Raw genomic sequence first — 17,662 nt, 5'->3', positions numbered from 1 at the left:
TTTTCAATTAGAAATTTCAACTTCTGAAGGCTATTTATATACTTTCCTGATCCAGGCAACAACATCTTTATACTTTCTAGGTTTTTTTGCCAGGTCTTCATTTCCTACATTTCTCAAAACAACATTTGGAGGCTAAATCTATTATTTCACCTGACAAAAGCAGGTGCTAAATGTTAGAGAATCACATAGAAGCAGCAAACATACAGGGACTCTGATCCTAAAAACATAAATATACCATTAAAAATTCCATTGTCATTACCACATTCCTTTTGATTGGTGGGAAAAAAAATTTCCTAATACTGGAAAAAATTTGGTTCTCAATTTATTCCACAAAGAGCAGCAGAGCAAAACCAAAACAGCCTTCAAAACAATAATAGCAGGAGCTACAACAGCAAAGGAAGTAATGTTTACCTATATTTTTATATACTTTATTGCAATTAGTCCTCCTAACAATGCTTGAGGCAAGTGTTACTCTTCTCATCTTACAAATAATAAACAAGAATTCACAGGTTAAATTACTTGCTCACACTGCTAAACAAGTGGCAGAGGGCAGCAGTCAAATAGAGGTCAAACTTTCTACCATTGATACATTATCTTAACACAAACACAGTGCATTAAGAAAGGTCTAGTGGACTTCTGTTTCGTTTGAGCAACACTAGTCAGAACTCCCACACTTAGAAAATGAGAAAGCTTCCTTCTGGAATAAAGCAAGCCAGTGACAGCCCGTGCGGCTTTTCCATCCAGGCCCCATCAGTTTCAGCCTGGTGAGCACACTTCACTGGTGACTGGCTTGTGTTCTGGTTTCACTTGTGCTTCTGAATCCCTCCTTTTCAAAACATCTTAAATATTTAAATACCCCTCTCTCTCCAATATGAAACACCCCAAAACACTGAGATAAAAAGGGAAACAAAGTATTAAAATGCTAAAGTCAACAAATCAGAGTTTTAGCAGCTTAAAGTGTTTCTAAAGTGATTTCCCAAATGTGATCACATAGATAGGGAGAACGAATTACACTGTCTGCAAACTCCCCAAGTATTGTTTGCATAAAATTCATAGTCTCCAAGGATGGGGCCAATGTGAGAATTTACTGCATGGATTTCTGACTGATGGGCTCTTCTAGTATTTAGAAAATAACTCAGCCAAATCTAAAGAAATTAAAGCAGGACCCACCCAGAGAACTTGTTTCATGATCACAAACTGCTTTTAAATCATCAAGATTTCCCTAGCACCTGATAGAAAATTTTAATAACTCTGCAAATGAAAGATTATTTAAAATAGACAGGTAAGGGTATCTTTAGTGCATTAATGTGCATGTCCAAAGAAAGTGGACAAATATGATCAAAGTTAGTCGCTCCCATACAGGCCCCAATCATAGTAATGTGCATGTCTAAAATCTATTTCAGCCCCACAGGAGGGAAAACTTAAGTAACATTCAATTACAAAAGCACATACATAGACATACACACATTTACATGTTATGACTAAAGATAGAAAGCCGTACTTAAGGCTTTTGTATTTCTTGGTTGATCATGTGACCTTGAAAATTGTAACAGAAATATCTGTTTCTGAAGTTCAAATAAAACAAACCATTCAACCACCTCCCACTGCACCTCCCTAATCCAAAACTGGCTTAATGGTTAAACTAAAGGTTGCCAGTGAAATGCTCTTTTGATAAGTGTTGAGAAATTCTAAAAAAGGATCATGAATCAAAAATATTAGTTAATATGAGAACAATAATTTTCAATGAGTGGTTTAATAAGATTTGTCCTTGTTCCTTTGACCTTGGACAAGTTAGTTTATTACTCTACAACGGATGCCAGAACTATATCAACTATGATCCTTCCAAAGAAATCTCTCAGCTAACTCTGGTTCCCCTGCTTGAGCTCCATTAGAGGAGCTAAGTGTTCATCTGCACTTGGAAATATACCAACCTTGCTAACTACTGCTTGGAACATCCATTCCTTCTTCCCTCCCTGGACACAAGTGGTCCACATTATCAACTCTGCTCCAAGGCCAAAGGACTACATTGGTAGGGATGACTGTGGAAGGAGTATTACAGTACAGAAAAAACATGGGAGGTTCGTGATTATACACAATAACCAAAATCAAGTACTTTTAGTCTGAAAGCAGAACTGAAAAATCTGGCTTTTAAAAGCACTTTATAAAGGCTAGCTAGTTTATATATAAAGTAAAAGAATAATGGTCACGTGTGAAACGCAAGCATAGAAGAACATGACACTGACAGGAAGAGAATAACAGAAACACCAAACACAATAATAACTTGTACTTGTGTACTTATAATGTGTCAGGAATCAATTAAATGCTTTATATATATTAACTAATCTTCGTAATAGTCCTAAGGCAGAATACTCCCTAGTAATAGAAATAATACTATCCTGTGCTCCTTACTATGTTATATGCCTCTCAATGTGCCATTTCAGAAGAAAGCAGCAAATCTTTCTCTTCAGCTAATTAAAAAACCAACAAAACAACAAACACCTTGGTTTTAGGGTGTCTCAAAAATCGGAATTCTACCTCTGCACCTCAATCCCCAAACCAAAGAGAATATGTTCTAAGTGTGGTACATAATCAGAAGTTTTTTTGCTCTTGTTAAATTCAAGAACTCATTATATCTTCACAAACTCTAAACCACACTTTGTTATTAGTGACCTTATGGCCAGGTGGCCTTAGATCTGCAATTCCATCTTCAAAAGTACATGTCACAAAACTGATATAAGGAAAATCAATGTCCTTGTAAGAGACACTACACCACTAGTGCTTTCACATTAAAAAACATATAAAATAGATGCCTAAGAAAACCATGAACTGATCATATAAGATTTCAGATTTTCGTTTTGATATTCAAAGACTGGAACTGGGAGGATCTGAAGAGAGAAGAAATGGAGATGAGCAAAATCTTAGTTTTCAGAGAAAAGGAGTGATAAAGGCTTGCATGTAGCTGCGTGGGGTGGTTTGCATCTTTCTAAATAAATTTCTTTTTCTAACACATGCCTAAGGACAGTTTGTAATTAAAGCTGTACTTTGGCTCTCTTGGACATACCTTTCTCACGTCTGAACTCTTTGGTTCTGTTGTCCAGGTTATAATTCTAGAAACAGCAAGCCTTGTCTCACTAGAGTTTACAAAATCTGTCGGATCCATCTGCCTGGCAAGAGACTCAATGTACTTCAGGATTGCAACTTTGACCTGAAAGATCCAATTATTATAAACATTAAGCAAATTTTATGAATCTTTGAATAGAATTCTTAACCAGTGATCACAGAAAAATAAAGACTACTCAGGGGACACCTCCTTTCTCCTGGATTTATGTGTCCATATGGAGTAACATCCATCAGGAAAAAAGCATGAAATAACTGACAGGTAAATTTGGGAACAAGAAGAGTGACATGCAGCTTAATCCTCTTCATTTTTAGATTGTCGTGCCTGCAAAGAAGGCGTGCTCTGCAATTCACGTATGCTGCAAGATACCTACAGGGCAGCAGTCACATGGGGAGGTTGTGGGATTTCCAGCTCTGCCATTGACTGTGGGTGGGGGGGCTGGGAAGGGGGCACAAGTACAACTCTGTATTTAGTTTTGTTTTTTAGCCACCCTAGGTCATGTCTTGCAAGGTAGCATTTTCAGTAATTAAGCTGATATTCTGTCCTAACTTCTCCATTGATGTCTCAAGTAGTTTTGACCTCAGGAGAAAAGGGTAATTATTTATTGGGCCTATCCTAAAATTCCAACAAAAGTTAATAATCAAACAATAGATGATGTATATGACCTAATTCAAATTGACACGCATCCTCCCTCAAATTTAGCTTTGTTATTACAAGTATGAGTTTCAAAAATATATAACTAATTTTCATGTGTTAGAATGTTAATATTAAAAACATTCCAATAAGATACCCATCTCAACACATCAGAATTTTCTAGTTTAAATATTAATTGTAAAAAATAGTAATAATACCCAAATGTTGGTAAGGATATGAAACACTTGGAGCTCCCATACATTGCTGGTAGGAATATAATATGGTACAACCATCTGAGCAGTTTAAATAAAGTTAAACATAAACCTACCCAATAAACCAGCAACTTCTCTACTAGGTACTAAATGAAGAGAAATGGAAACACATCTATAAAGAGTTGTAAAAGAATGCTCACAGTAGATTTATTCATAATAGCCAAATATAAATCATGTATAAAAAAGCAAATTTGCAGCACAGTTGACTTCTAGAGGTTGCACTGTAATGACAAATAATTACCAACCTTGAGGTTAGGAGTTTGTGTTTGATCCACAATAAATCTCATCAAAATGTTAAATTGTTGATCAAATGGAAAGGAGTCCCTAGGTTTAAAAAAAGAAAAAAGCGCTGTTTTTAAAAGATTTACTACAAAAAATAATGTAAAACCATATAAGAAACAAAAATATACTGTTGTAGATTACTCTAATGTAAGTAAAAGCAAGCCTGTTCACATTTTTTAAACAGTACTTTTCATTTTATTTAAATACTAAAGTAATATACATTATACAGAAAATTTAGAAAACAGAGAAATCTTGTTACAAGTCCCAAAACATATGCTACACTTACCCTGAGTGTGCTATTTGAAAAATTAAGAGCAAGCAATAAACTAGGGAAGAGACTCCTACCTGCCTGCTAGGGATCTGCTCATCTTCTCTCCAGCTACCTTTACGAATATTGCTTACACACAAAAAAATACTTCCAATTCCCAAATCTTAGTTTTACATGCTGACTCGGCTGCTCACAGCTGACCTTGCTCAAGCTCACTGCATTGTCCTCCTTGGTCCTAGCTGGGTAACTGCTTATGATCTCTGTTTTCTACAGTCACCACAGAAGAGCGCCTGTAGGATTCTCTGTCAGAAAAATCCCCCATCTCCCCATCCAGCTACAAAACAGACAGAGAAGCCTGGGGCCCTAGGAGTCCCTCTCCTGCTCCATTTCTTGCCTGTTCGGATCCCATTTCTCGTAGTCATCTCATACCTTTGATCCAAATGAGTAACCCTGAGGGCTCTTGGTCAGTTCTCTCTCCCTTAAAATGCTGCAATTACTAGTATTAGTTTCAAATCACATAATGGAGCCCATGTGGATAACTCAGACGTACCCTTCATTACTAACAAGAAAGATAATGCAATCTAAACATCTATTACAATTGAAGCTGAGTGATTGCATTGCTTTCTTTGGACTCTCTTAGAGACTCTTTCCAATCTACAAAACTATAGCAAGAAGAACAGGCACTCAGGATCAAATCTATAAAATGATAAGACTGATATAAAATTTAAACGAAATAATTCAAGAAAAATATAAAGTGTACTGCACATACTAGGTACTGGTGTTACCATCATTATAATTACTAATAAAAAGTAAACTTGACCCAATAACACATCCTTTTCTCCCCCATCTATTTGTATCCAGGAAGCTATGAAGACCACTTCTGGAAGCAACAATCTAGTATACATGATTTAAGTGACTCATTCTGGCTAAAAACTAAAGAAACAACGTCAACAAACCACACACAAAATGCTTCTCCTTTCTTCTACAGCAATGGGAGAAAGGAGAATACATTTAAGTGACTGGTGTATTTAACCTAGAAACGTGTCCTGCTGTTAAGCACAGGCAAAGGAAACAGGCAGATTCACAATCAGGTCTACTATCTGAGGAACAGCTCTCAGCCATCTCTGAGACTCCCTCAGTACTCACTGACTAACCCACAAGCTTAAGCAGCTCTACAGCTCAGCTGCTGAGAAAACTGGAATAAGGAATATGCTTTAGCGACTTAGACCAAATCGACTGAGGATGGGATTCTTTTTTTCCTTTTCTTCTGCTTTTTCTCCCCAAGTCCCCCCAGTACACAGTTGTACATTTTAGTTGTGGGTCCTTCTAGTTGTGACATGCGGGATGCTGCCTCAGCGTGGCCTGATGAGTGGTGCCATGTCTGCACCCAGGATCCGAACCAGTGAAACCCTGGGCCTCCAAAGAGGAGTGTGTGCACTTAACCACTCAGCCACAGGGCCGGCCCCAAGAATGGGATTCTTGAAGGAAAGAGGCATCCAGAAAAATTAACATGAGGGCAGAATTGTTTTCCTTAATCACCAAAGTTTAAACATAAGATATTGCCACCATCCCTAAAAATCTGAAATGTACCTTGCCATTCATAAATTCACCTAAATAAAGCAAGCCAGCTATAAACCAAGTCTGGCTCACAAATGTTTGATTTGGCTTTCAAAGTGTCATTAAAAATAAACCTTAAACGTGTTGCCTTAATCCACATTGCTGACCTTTATTGAAAAGTCTGGTACCACTGGGCCCACATCCCAACATGGCCACAACTGACTGCAGCTCTCCAGCCCATCACATAACCTTCTCTCCTATCTACTTCACTCATTTATTATCAGCTGGGTCAGCCTAGCCCCTCTAGTCAACCCCTGGCTAAACCTTTACAAATCCATCGGTATACTATACTGGTGTATAGGAATGTTCCCTTATTCCACTGAACTTAACCATCCAAAGGAGGAACAGTGTTTGAAAGCCTTATTGCAAATATACTATATTACATTGAGTTCACTGAAAATGAAAAGGGAAATCTATTTGAATAATAAAATTCTATGGCAGTGAAATACAGTTGGCACTATAGTGTAGAGGAACAAACTGATGGTTGGAAGTCAGAGACACCTAATAGATGCACACATCGGGGCTGATGGCAGGGCAGGGTATGCTACTGTCAGCAGAGGCAGCCAGAGAAGAAAGAAAAGGCACTAATAATATCCACACTCTCCTGCAGGAGAGGAAGATGCAAGACCACAGGCCAGCCTGCAGTAATAGGAACAGGCACCAGAGCAATGATCAGCAATCCTGGATTCTAGCTTCCAGAACGCCACTGACGCGAATGGAACTCTGGGCAAGTCAAGTCAAAGTCTCTGCTTTCTAATAAAATGAGAAACGTCCTTCCATTCTGAAAATCCTATGATACCTAGTAATATTCCAGTTTGCAGTAACTGGGTCATATAAAAGTTACTGCGCTGATGATAATTTTCTGAGTGACCAGGAGTCATTTATTTATCCTTTTAAAAAGTCATTGATCTGGCACATTCGCCTCTATCTTCCACCAAAACACAACCAAGACATTATTGCAAAGCGTCTTTTGAGATCACTTAATGCTAATACTTCTATGTTGAGGACTTACAATTGCCCAAGCAACAGCTAAGAGGTTTCTAAATAATGACAGCATACAGTTAGCTTTTCACACTTCTCTGAGTCTTGGCAGCTTTTCTTTTCTCATCACAGCTAGAAGGGTTACAACTACAGTAAGCGTGATATCAATCTCTGAGCCAATGAATTATCAGTAGAGACTGTTTCTGAATGAATGGGAACCCTACATCATACATAGAAGATATCATCATAGATAGAAAAACTTCTTGTGTGACTTATAAGAAGTTGAAGTATTAAAAATACTGAGGTCTTCAGAAGAATGTAAATAAATATTCTAAAGTGATTTTTAAAGAGAAGAGAATCAATTTTCAAAGCTTTACATTTATCTTAGGCATTCACAAAAATAATGCCAACTCAAGGAAGATAAGGGTATTTCATCTCACGGATTCGTGGGACATTTCAACAAATACGTTAACAAGAGAATGTGGGAACTGAGTAAGAGAGTAGATATTCAAGCGGGTGACAAAAACCATGGGTAAAAGAAAAGAATGGCAAGAAACCACCTACAACAGTCTTAGAATGTCAAAAAGGTGTAGCCCCCTGAATAGACAGACACTTTCCCAAAGATAACATATAAATGGCCAACAAGTATATAAAAAGGTGCTCAAAATCACTAATCACCAGGGAAAGGCAAAGCAAAACTACAATGAGATATCATCTCATGCCTGTAAGAATAGCTATTCTCAAAAAGACAAGAGATAAGTCTTGGTGAAGGTGTGAAGAAAAGGGAACCTTCATACAATGTTGGCAGGAACGTAAATTGGTACAGGCACTCTGGAAAACAGCACGGAGGTTCCTCGAAAAATTAAAAATAAACTACCATAAGATCCCGCAATTTCACTTCTGAGCATATATCCAAAGCAAATGAAATCATTATCTCAAAGAGATATCTAATCCCATGTTTAGTGTAGCGTTATTTGCAACAGCCAAGATGGAAACGTGGTGTATATAACCAACGGAATATTATTCAGTTATGAAAAAGAAGGCAATTATGCCACTTGTGACAACATGGATGAACCCCAAAGGCAGTGTGCTAAGTGAAATAAGCCAGACAGAAAAAGACAAGTACCATATGATCTGGCTTATATGTGGAATCTTAAGAAAACAAAGAAAGCCAAACTCAAAGAAATAGAGCAGAATGGTGGTTACCAGGGGCTGAGGGGTGGGGGAAATGGAAGATGTTGGTCAAAGGGTACAAACTTCCAGTTATAACATGAATAAGTTCTGAGGGATCTAATGTATAGTATGGTGACTATAATTAACAATACTGTATTGGACACCTGAAAGTTGCTAAGAGAATAGATCTTAATGTTCTCACCACGGCAACAACAAAAAAATGGTAATTATGTGAGGTGAAGGATGTGTTAACTAACGTGTTAATTTACAGAACATTATATGTCAATTATACCTCAAAAGCTGGGAAAAAAATTGTCTAACCCCTAAACACTTACCTTGTGACATCTAGAGCCTTCTGAACTTTTGCTTGCACAGATCCAAGTAAATCTGCACCCATTTTCTTAAGTAATTGTGTGAGAAGAACAAAAAGCCAGTCTTGCAAGTCATCCTTATGAATTATTATAAAATCCACAAGAGTCTCCAAAAACATGCTGAAAACCTAGACACAAATGAAAACCAAATATTTCACACATTTACCTTTAATTTCCTCCAAAGTCTCCAAAACAGTAAATTTGCCCATACTGGCTTTGCCCAGACTCTCATAACTTAGGTTAACATTGTTAACACCTAGTCATATTATAGAAGGCAAATGTATTAAAGAAAATAGATAAAGAAAAAAAGATTGGAACTTACTCTCTGTTGTGAATTCCACAGCAAACCAGGTCATGCAACAAAACAAATTCCATGTTAGTCCACAGTGAATTAATACCATTTTCATGCAGTTTCTAAAGAGACCTGAAAAGCTGCAAACTGATAAAATATTCTCCCCTCCCTCGATATGCCTTTAAAATTCAGTACAGAGAGAAATTAACTTGGATGAAAAATATCAGTGTAATCCTGGAGGCTTTTCTTTATTTCTTTCATTTAAAAAAAATCTTTTCACCATCATAATTCTATACTATTATTGTTCATTATCTTGCATTCAACAAATACTATTATAAGATGAGGGGAAAAACCCTCTGTATATACTGCTTTTTATTTTAGTCATCTATTTTGATACAAGCCAATTCAGATATTATAAAGTAGTATCTTTATAAAAAGGTTTTACAAAAGGCATAAGAATCTTTATAAAAGACTACGGCTTAGGATAAAAGACACTGGCGGCTCACATAATTCCCCTGCCGCTGTGTAATCGCTACTGCTGTCTAAGGTGCGACAGACCACAGACACTGGAACACCCCTGAGCGGATTTCAGAGAGAAGCAGCACTGTACCCCTACTTGGTTAAGGAGTCTTGCTCTCCTGGGACAACCCAGCTATCACATACCTACTCAGTTCTAGCACAGCAACTATTAACCACCAGGGGTCTCCCGTGAGATAGCTATGAAAAGAGTCAGTGAGCCCCAGCTGTGGGATTCCTGGCTCAGCTCAGAGGCAGCTAGCAAATACGAACTAAACTGAGACCTGCAAACTCACTGTACAAGAGCCTTCTGATGGAAACAAATTTCCTTCTTTATCCTCACATTCTGGTTCTGAATCAGCAATCTAGAGGTGACAGGTAACAGAAATTTCATCAATGTCCAAAACCATCTAACATCCCTTATGCTATAAATCTTACGAACCTTATTCTTATTCTTTAAATCTTGCTGCTTTTAACACTATCTTCAAGAAAAATCTTGATAATTACATGGTTGGATATCTACATGGCCCTCAAACTCAACCTTTCTTGGATTTTATTAATATTGTTAATGTTAACCTTGCTGTGAGGGTCACAAGAGGAACTTTAAGACATGCTTCAAGACTCATACTGAGGAGAACTGTTGCCAAAAAAGGGGGAGAGCCCCTGCATTCATTCTCCTATGCCTCCCGTGAGCATCTCAAAAGGCAGGGGTCATTAGCTGTTTTCTGTATCCCTAGCCCAGAGTGGGTACTCGGTAAACGTTGAATGATTGGATGGATGGATAGATGTTTGACACTTCAAGGATAATTCCTATGAAGAAGAAAGGGTAGCAAAAGAAGGGAGCTCACAATAACTGGCTGGACTTTCTGGCCATCACAGGTGTCTTTCTCCCAGTAAGCTTTAGAAGAGATCATTTTTAATAGGAAAACTGCAGCACAAGATAGTTAAATCCTACATGTCAAGCTTTTAAGATTTGCTTATTCTGATTAAGGTTCTGTCAATTTCTACAGTTTAGTTTCTGTCCTTAATCCACTCTTTAACTTTCCTGATATCGTCATCCCGTTTTCACTCTTTAAAAGCATCTAACAGTCTCTAAAGGCTTCCTCTAAAACAAATGTATTTACTTAAAATCTACACTCCAAGTAAACGTTTGTAAAGGGTCCCTGTCTCAGCAGCACTGCTAGAAAAGGCCTTGTCCCTCATGCCTGGGTGTTTTCCCCTCGGCAGGGATTCCTTTGTCAAAAAGACAGTCCTCAGGCTCAGGGCTCTCCTTGGGCCCGAGAAAGTGTGGGCACCAGCTAAGTGGCCACCATCCAGCAAGTTCTTGGGGACAGCAAAATTCTATTTGGAGAAATAACCTGGTTTTCCAATAAATTCATTACATAATGCTTCCATTTTTCTATCCTGTTCTATATAGACAAATCCCACATGGGATATAAACAAATAATTATATACTTGATTATTTTCTTCATTACTGCAACTTTTAAAAAAAGGCACTATGTTACAATACAATGTTACAGTCTAGCACCTAGCCCACTGTTTGGCTAACATGAGGTACCCAAAAACATCTGCTGAATGAACGAACTACGTTTGATTCTCTCCATAACTTTTACTTGAAATGCACTTTATTTAACTTAAAGTTTTATGGACATTTGAAGTTTCTGAGAATTCCGTTTTTAAAAGATGTAACAAACTATTGCTGAAATTAGTGTTAAATCTGTAAGGTCTAAACTGCACTTTGGGGAACTCTCTCTCACTCAGCAGTAGGACATTATACAGCTCACAGAGGCATGCAGAGAGGAAGACGTAAGAGCATGACTGCCAGACTCACCTTGCTATGAGGGTCAGCAAACATTCGGGTGAAGATCTCACACAATCTTTTCAATTCTACTCGACTAAAGAAAATTAGATGGAAACAAATGAACTTAAAAAACTTAGTAAGTCAACACATTATTTATAGCTTCGCTTTTAAAAACCCTTTTATTTGTCAACTACGTAAGCTTTATATAATTTTTATATAACAAAGTTTTTTTCACAAATGAATTATCTCATTTAATTCATGATGACATTAAATAGGAATATAAAATCATGATAGTTTTGTTCTCATTTTTAAATGAGGAAACTGAATCTCAGAGAGTGATCACCTAAGTTCACATATTTGGAAGTGGCAAAGCCATGAGCTAAATCCTGTTCATTTCATTCCAGGTCTGTCTTCCACCTGCCACAGGTGAAAGGCAATGAGATACACTAGGAAAAGCACGTTTTGGAGTCAGACAGACGTAGATTTTCACCTCAGTTCTGTTGCAGACAAAGGACTGTGACACCTTTCCATCCACACCAGTCCAACAAGGCTAAGAGCTCCCTCACACAGCTGCTGAGAGGATGAAAGCAGAGTCCACATCCTGCCTCAGCTGAGCGTGAGACAAAGCAAACACTCATTTCTTACGAGTGCCCCTTTGCTTTTCTTATCCTTAACTGCGCTACCGAGTCTCATTTTACTTCAAGGCTTGATTAGAAATGTCACCTCTTCCCCAAGTCAGACCTGAGTAATCCCTCTCCTCACACAGATGAGACAGTTGGTTCAATGATCCTTTATCATCACCAACCATGCAATCCTGATTAAATCAATGTTAATCAATAGATTTCTAGAGACTATTCAATGGATACTTGGCAAACACTAAGAACAAGAAACCGAGACTGCCAGAATTAAAGAGATTCTTGAAAAATAATCACGACAAATCATCCTCATTTTGTTTTTTTAAAGATCACTAGAATGTCAGAGGCTACCTGCACTTCAAAAGGCATATGACAAACTTCTTGTGACACCCTCAAGACCAGAATGGAATAATGGGGGAAAGCGGGCAGGCACGAAGAGAGCAGGGGAGACTGAGACTGGAGAGCCACACTTACTGCACAGTGATTCATCAGTCAATGCTCACTTAGCTTTGCAGAACCCATCTACGACCATAAACGTATCCAGTCTCACAATTTATCTTAAAAATAATTATCAAAATAATAGAATACACCATATTTCATGGATTCTAAGTTGTCCACTTTTTCACATTTTAGTATCTCTGTAATTTTGAGATTCATCTTACAATCAATGACAACTAGTACTGTCATGGTTTAATAAGCAGCATTTTTTTTAGAGGGATATAAAATAAAAATGTGTCAATGATGCCTTAGATTTGATGAAATATGGTATAAACACACACCTTTTTGGTATGTGCAATACACGCTCATTTTAGAAAATTTGTGAAATACAGAAACATAAAGAAAAAAGCAAAAATAATACCGTTACTATTTTGGAGAATCCATTTTAGTACCTGTTTACTATGCATATTTATAAGCTATATATATGCATATGTGTATTAAAAAACTGTAGACTGAGACTGCTATCATTTTACTCACAATCCTAAAGTGTAATGAACCGTACCAATCTGCAGGGTTGTTTTATTTTTTACCTAAATTGCAAACTATACCAAGACTTCTCAAATAACATCTACTTGACAAATGTGAACCATAAGTGAACCAAATGTTTTATAAACCTAATAAATTACAGAGTATTTGCCAGCTATTTCAAAGTCTCTGGAAGGCAAAGTCTAGGTCTTAGTCGTCTTAGCCCCTTTAGTGCCTGCCCCAGCGCCTGGAGCTTCATGAGGACTCCACAGGTGACAGGGAATCCAGTTAAGGCCCTGATGAGTATAATGTGGGACACAAACTTAGCTCACAGCCTTGGCCTCTTGTCCTCACCTAAGTGTTCTTTGGCTCTTCAGTAAGTTCTGCAGGCCTAGAAGCCCTTCTTTCCTCTCTGACCAGTTTGAACTGGCACAGTGGTTGAGAACTTCTGCTACATCCTCGGTCTGCCGCAGATAATGGGGAATGCCACCGTTCCTGGAACCATATGAGCGCTCAGAGCAGACACTCGAAGCATCGCTGTTGGCATCATCATCAGAATACATCCCATATGGCTCATATCTCCTCCTCACGGGCTTCTTCTGCCAGATCCAATGAGGGATTGGGGTGATAGAGGAAGAAACGGAAGGGTGAAATAACCATGAGTCACAGCAAACAAAATCAACAACAAAAAGTTAAACGTAAAAAGAAAGACACACACACATAAGGCGAACGCATCACACTTTCCCTGTGCTTACAGATTAGGGAAATAAAAACAGAAAAGCAGACTTCCAATAGGTGTAATAAGCAGAGCAATCCGTAGCAGAGAGGAAAGAGTATGGTTCTAGTCTAGTGAGTGGACTTTTCAGTCAGACAAACGTTGGCTGTAATCCTGCTGCCACCACTGACTGGTTATGTGACTTTGGAAGGCCTCCTAATCCTTGTGTTTCAGCTTCCCCACCTTTGAAGATGATGATAATTAGACCTCTCACAAGCTTGTTGTGAGGAATAAGTGGCATTATATGTTAAATAACCTGGCTCAGCATCTGACACATTGCTAGCATGCGGGCACACCAGCCCCTTCCCAACCAGAAGCAATATATCTCGAGCATGGTCTATTGGGAAATTTGTTTCAGTATTCATGCTTCCTTAAGAAAGTCTGAAACTGAAACATCAGTGGCAGAGTATCCTATGTAAAAGGATTCTTAAATTATCTGAGCCACTTTTATTAAGGACTTACTTAAGTTTTACAACACAAACAGGCTTCCTGTAGACTATACTATCTGCTTCATTCATTTCTCTTACCCTGCATAGAAAACTGTAAATTAAACCCAGAAATAATACAGCAAGAGCTACATAAAATTGATAAAATTGATACAATACAATTTTTCTAAGAGTAAAACAAATAGTTATTGACTTAAACCATACAAATGTAATTTCCTAATAATATGGCTTGTACATTCATCACAACTTGCTCAGCAAAGTTCTGCCTCATGCTTACTGTCCAGCATAATTACTAAGAGCACCTCCTTTTACTCTCAAATGAATCCTTGTTAGGATGATAAATTATATCATCATCTTATACGTAAACTAGAGTCCTAAAATAAGAAAAATGTTAAATAAATCCATTCACGAAATAAAGATGACATAAGAGTGGACACAATCTGGGTTAATAAATAAAATAAACACTAATAGAAGGAGCAGAGCTTGACATTCAAAATAAATACTAAAACAAATGTGAGAGATGACTGATTCCATCACTAACGAAAGCTTCACCAGATATAACAATATCATAATTCAGACCAAAACTTCTAAACAACACGGTATTTTTCGTTGCTTTCACTAGCTTCTAAAGGAAATATACTCGCAACAGAAAAAATAAAGTTGTAAAACAAAAGTTAAAGCACTGGTACCTTGCTCCTGGAGTCTCCTAACAGCTGTAGGCAGGAAAATATTGAGGATGGGGAAAAAGCATAGAGAATTATGTCAGAAGCATATGTGGGGATCGTTCTTGCAACAAAAGTGTACAGCAAAACATATCTTAGCAAACCAAAATACAGGTTAGCAAGCGATTCACATCAAGCGAATAATAATAAAGAATGCTTTCACAATGGCATTTCCTAACCCTCCTACACCTCTTCTAAGACCTTCCAGCACATGCTACAATTCTTTGCTAAAACTCTTCACATACCACTGAGATACATCTCTAAAGTCACCATTAATTCTGTTGTCTATTTCTATGATAGAGCCTGTCTGCCCTGGGGCTTCTATTCTGTGAGGTAAGGACTGTGTACCATTCCTGCGCTTTCTCTTCTGAAGCAGGTCACTCGGAGAAACCAAGCAGTTTGGAGAAAAAGCAGTAAGGACAGCATGAGTATTAGGGGAGCTAGAGCTCAGAGAAAAGCCCAAGTCAAGTAAAGACACAGCTCTAACTCCCAAGTCCCATTCTGCCTCCCAGAACTTTGTACACAGTCCCTTACACAGTTCTTTAAAGAACTAAGAAACTCCTCCGCCTTAACTGGAAGTCCCATTTAACTAAGGATTTTGCACATCCATCGTTTCCCACCCCTCTGACCTCCACTTCCTAGGGTCTCTAAATGAATAAGAGACAGATTCTAAATCCTGCACCTTGGAGAAAAATAGCTTCACAGAATTATGTCCCAGCTCGTGACTCTTAAATTAAAGTCGTGGTTAGAGCAGTTATCCTGAACTCCAGTACCTACTAGGAAAAAAGGCCCTTCTACATATAAGGCTGATGAATAGAGCTGGCCAGAAAGCCCTTGCTTACAGGGAAAGCATTATGAGAGCGGCAACCTGCTTGCTCACAGATGCTTGCAAAAAGATCTGACTGAGCAAGAATAAGTGAGGGAGAGACAGGAAGAGATGAAAGTTAGAAACTCTGTGGCCACAGACTATAAAATTTTGATGAGATGAACCATGGCTGGATTTAAAACTTCAGGGTCTGAAAGCAAGGTATTATAATACTTTTTTCCTTAGAAAAGGATAAATCTTAAAACAGCACAAGCAAGGCCAGAGATCAGACAGTTCAAAAGAATATCTATTTTAAATGCTGAGCACATAAACCAGAATATGCAAGAGGCTGTGTTACTACCAGCTGAAATGCATCTTAAAAAGCAATGTGACCACAAGCTGATTCTACCAAGGAACTTTTTGCTATAACCACAAATTTAAGGATCTCTAATCACTTAATATGGATTTTTAGCTACTACATTATAATGATGCAAAAAGACATTCCACCAGTGCTTCATATCCTCAAAGAGCTCATCTTAAAACCTGGGAAAGTTTCCTTAAATGATGACTTAAGGCCCCATTTAAAAAAAAAAATCAAATAAACAAAAAATCATATGCAACTAGTGAGGTAATGAAATAAATGCAAGACTTTCAAACCACAAACTTTATTACCTATTATTATAATGATATGTTTAGGCTATGCCATCAAAGCCTGTAAAGCAATAGAAGCAACAGAATGGAAAACACAAATGCTGGAAAAAAACATGGATAAAAAGACAAAAAAAAGAAGCCCAATGACATCAGAGAAGCCCAATGTCATCAAAAATTCCTTGATACTGAGGAATACAGAAGAAATTCTTGATGCTAATATTTTTTTGTAAGGCCAATATTCACCTATGTAGAGAGATAAAAGTCTAAGAAGAAAGTGATAATAATATAAATTTACACAATTTTAAAGGGTGTCAAAGATGATTTAGTAACCCGATTTGGAGGCAATTTCCTGTGAAGACAGAAAAATGTGGATGAGTAATTTAAAGAGACGCTACACACACTGTGACTCTTACCAAAGCATCAGCAACAGCAGCTTCAAGATCGGTACTTGTGCTCAAAACTCGCATGGCATTTACAGAACCAGGTATTCTTCCTGCCTGGCCAAGCCCGAATCGGTCTATTTAAAAAAACAAAAGCAAAAGATATGTCACTTTAATTCTAATTTTCTCAGTTCTTTGCAAGGGCTCCTGCCTCTTCCCACTGGCCTGAAAAATCTCCAGCCAATTTTAACTACACTTGTAGTGTTAACTACACTTGACTGGTTTAGCAGTGGCAGATGTTAAGTTGTTCACATTTCTTACTACAGTGCCACAAAGCATCTTGACAGGTAAAATGGTTCTTTAATGCTATTTTAGTTTTGAAAAGTGTTGAGACATGGAAGGGAGAGAACTTTTACAGAAGGGAACCGGGCTTTTAATCTATTTAGGATTTGATTTAGAGGCAAGTGGCCCTGATGTTTGGTCAAACTAATCAGAAAGCTTTATTGTTTGACAAATGGGTTCTAACGCAATATGTAATCAAGCTAAAATTTGAAACAAATGTATTAAATTGATCTCTGTGCAAACTTTCATTAGTGTCACAATTGTTTTAATTTTTCTTTAATTAAGCTCAATGAATTTTACGTACTTGTTCATCGTGATGTCTGTCACCAAAGGATATTAAAAATAAATTTATTAAAATTCTGTAATAATAAGACAAAAAGCTAGCACTTTTTGTTTTCACTGCAAAATATTAATAATCCAGATAATATCAGTATAAATTTTTCCTGAGTCCCTCAAAACATTCTTAAATGATACTCTTTATACACGTAAACAAAATGGACAGAATCCAAAGAATTTAAAACAAATTTTAGCAGTTCAAACAACTATTCTGAGCTTGTTAATGATCATAGAGAATAAAGACTAACTTTTTGAAGTCCCATTAAGTCAGCTGACCAGCCTT

The 17,662-nt window shown here is 37.5% G+C and overlaps 1 protein-coding gene across 50 annotated transcripts in view; it reads right to left on the bottom strand.

Moving 5' to 3' along the window:
• Positions 1-17,662, bottom strand: part of CLASP1 (cytoplasmic linker associated protein 1) — a 258,954-nt gene that overhangs the window by 49,696 nt on the left and 191,596 nt on the right. For 21 of the 50 annotated variants that reach the window (XM_070581036.1, XM_070581055.1, XM_070581047.1 and 18 more), the window contains 8 exons: positions 16,735-16,838; positions 14,833-14,856; positions 13,277-13,521; positions 11,355-11,418; positions 9,797-9,888; positions 8,680-8,835; positions 4,269-4,347; positions 3,062-3,205 (listed from right to left, as the gene is read on the bottom strand). In XM_070581036.1, the coding sequence (XP_070437137.1) occupies positions 3,062-3,205; positions 4,269-4,347; positions 8,680-8,835; positions 9,797-9,888; positions 11,355-11,418; positions 13,277-13,521; positions 14,833-14,856; positions 16,735-16,838 (908 nt within the window). Of the gene's footprint in view, positions 1-3,061; positions 3,206-4,268; positions 4,348-8,679; positions 8,844-9,796; positions 9,889-11,354; positions 11,419-13,276; positions 13,522-14,832; positions 14,857-16,734; positions 16,839-17,662 lie in introns of all 50 variants that reach the window. The other 29 variants (XM_070581077.1, XM_070581049.1, XM_070581058.1 and 26 more) reach the window with 3 other exon arrangements.

This window comes from Equus przewalskii, chromosome 17 (assembly GCF_037783145.1).
Source record: "Equus przewalskii isolate Varuska chromosome 17, EquPr2, whole genome shotgun sequence".
Taxonomy (NCBI): Eukaryota; Metazoa; Chordata; class Mammalia; order Perissodactyla; family Equidae; genus Equus; species Equus przewalskii.
This window is presented reverse-complemented; position numbering and strand designations above follow the sequence as displayed.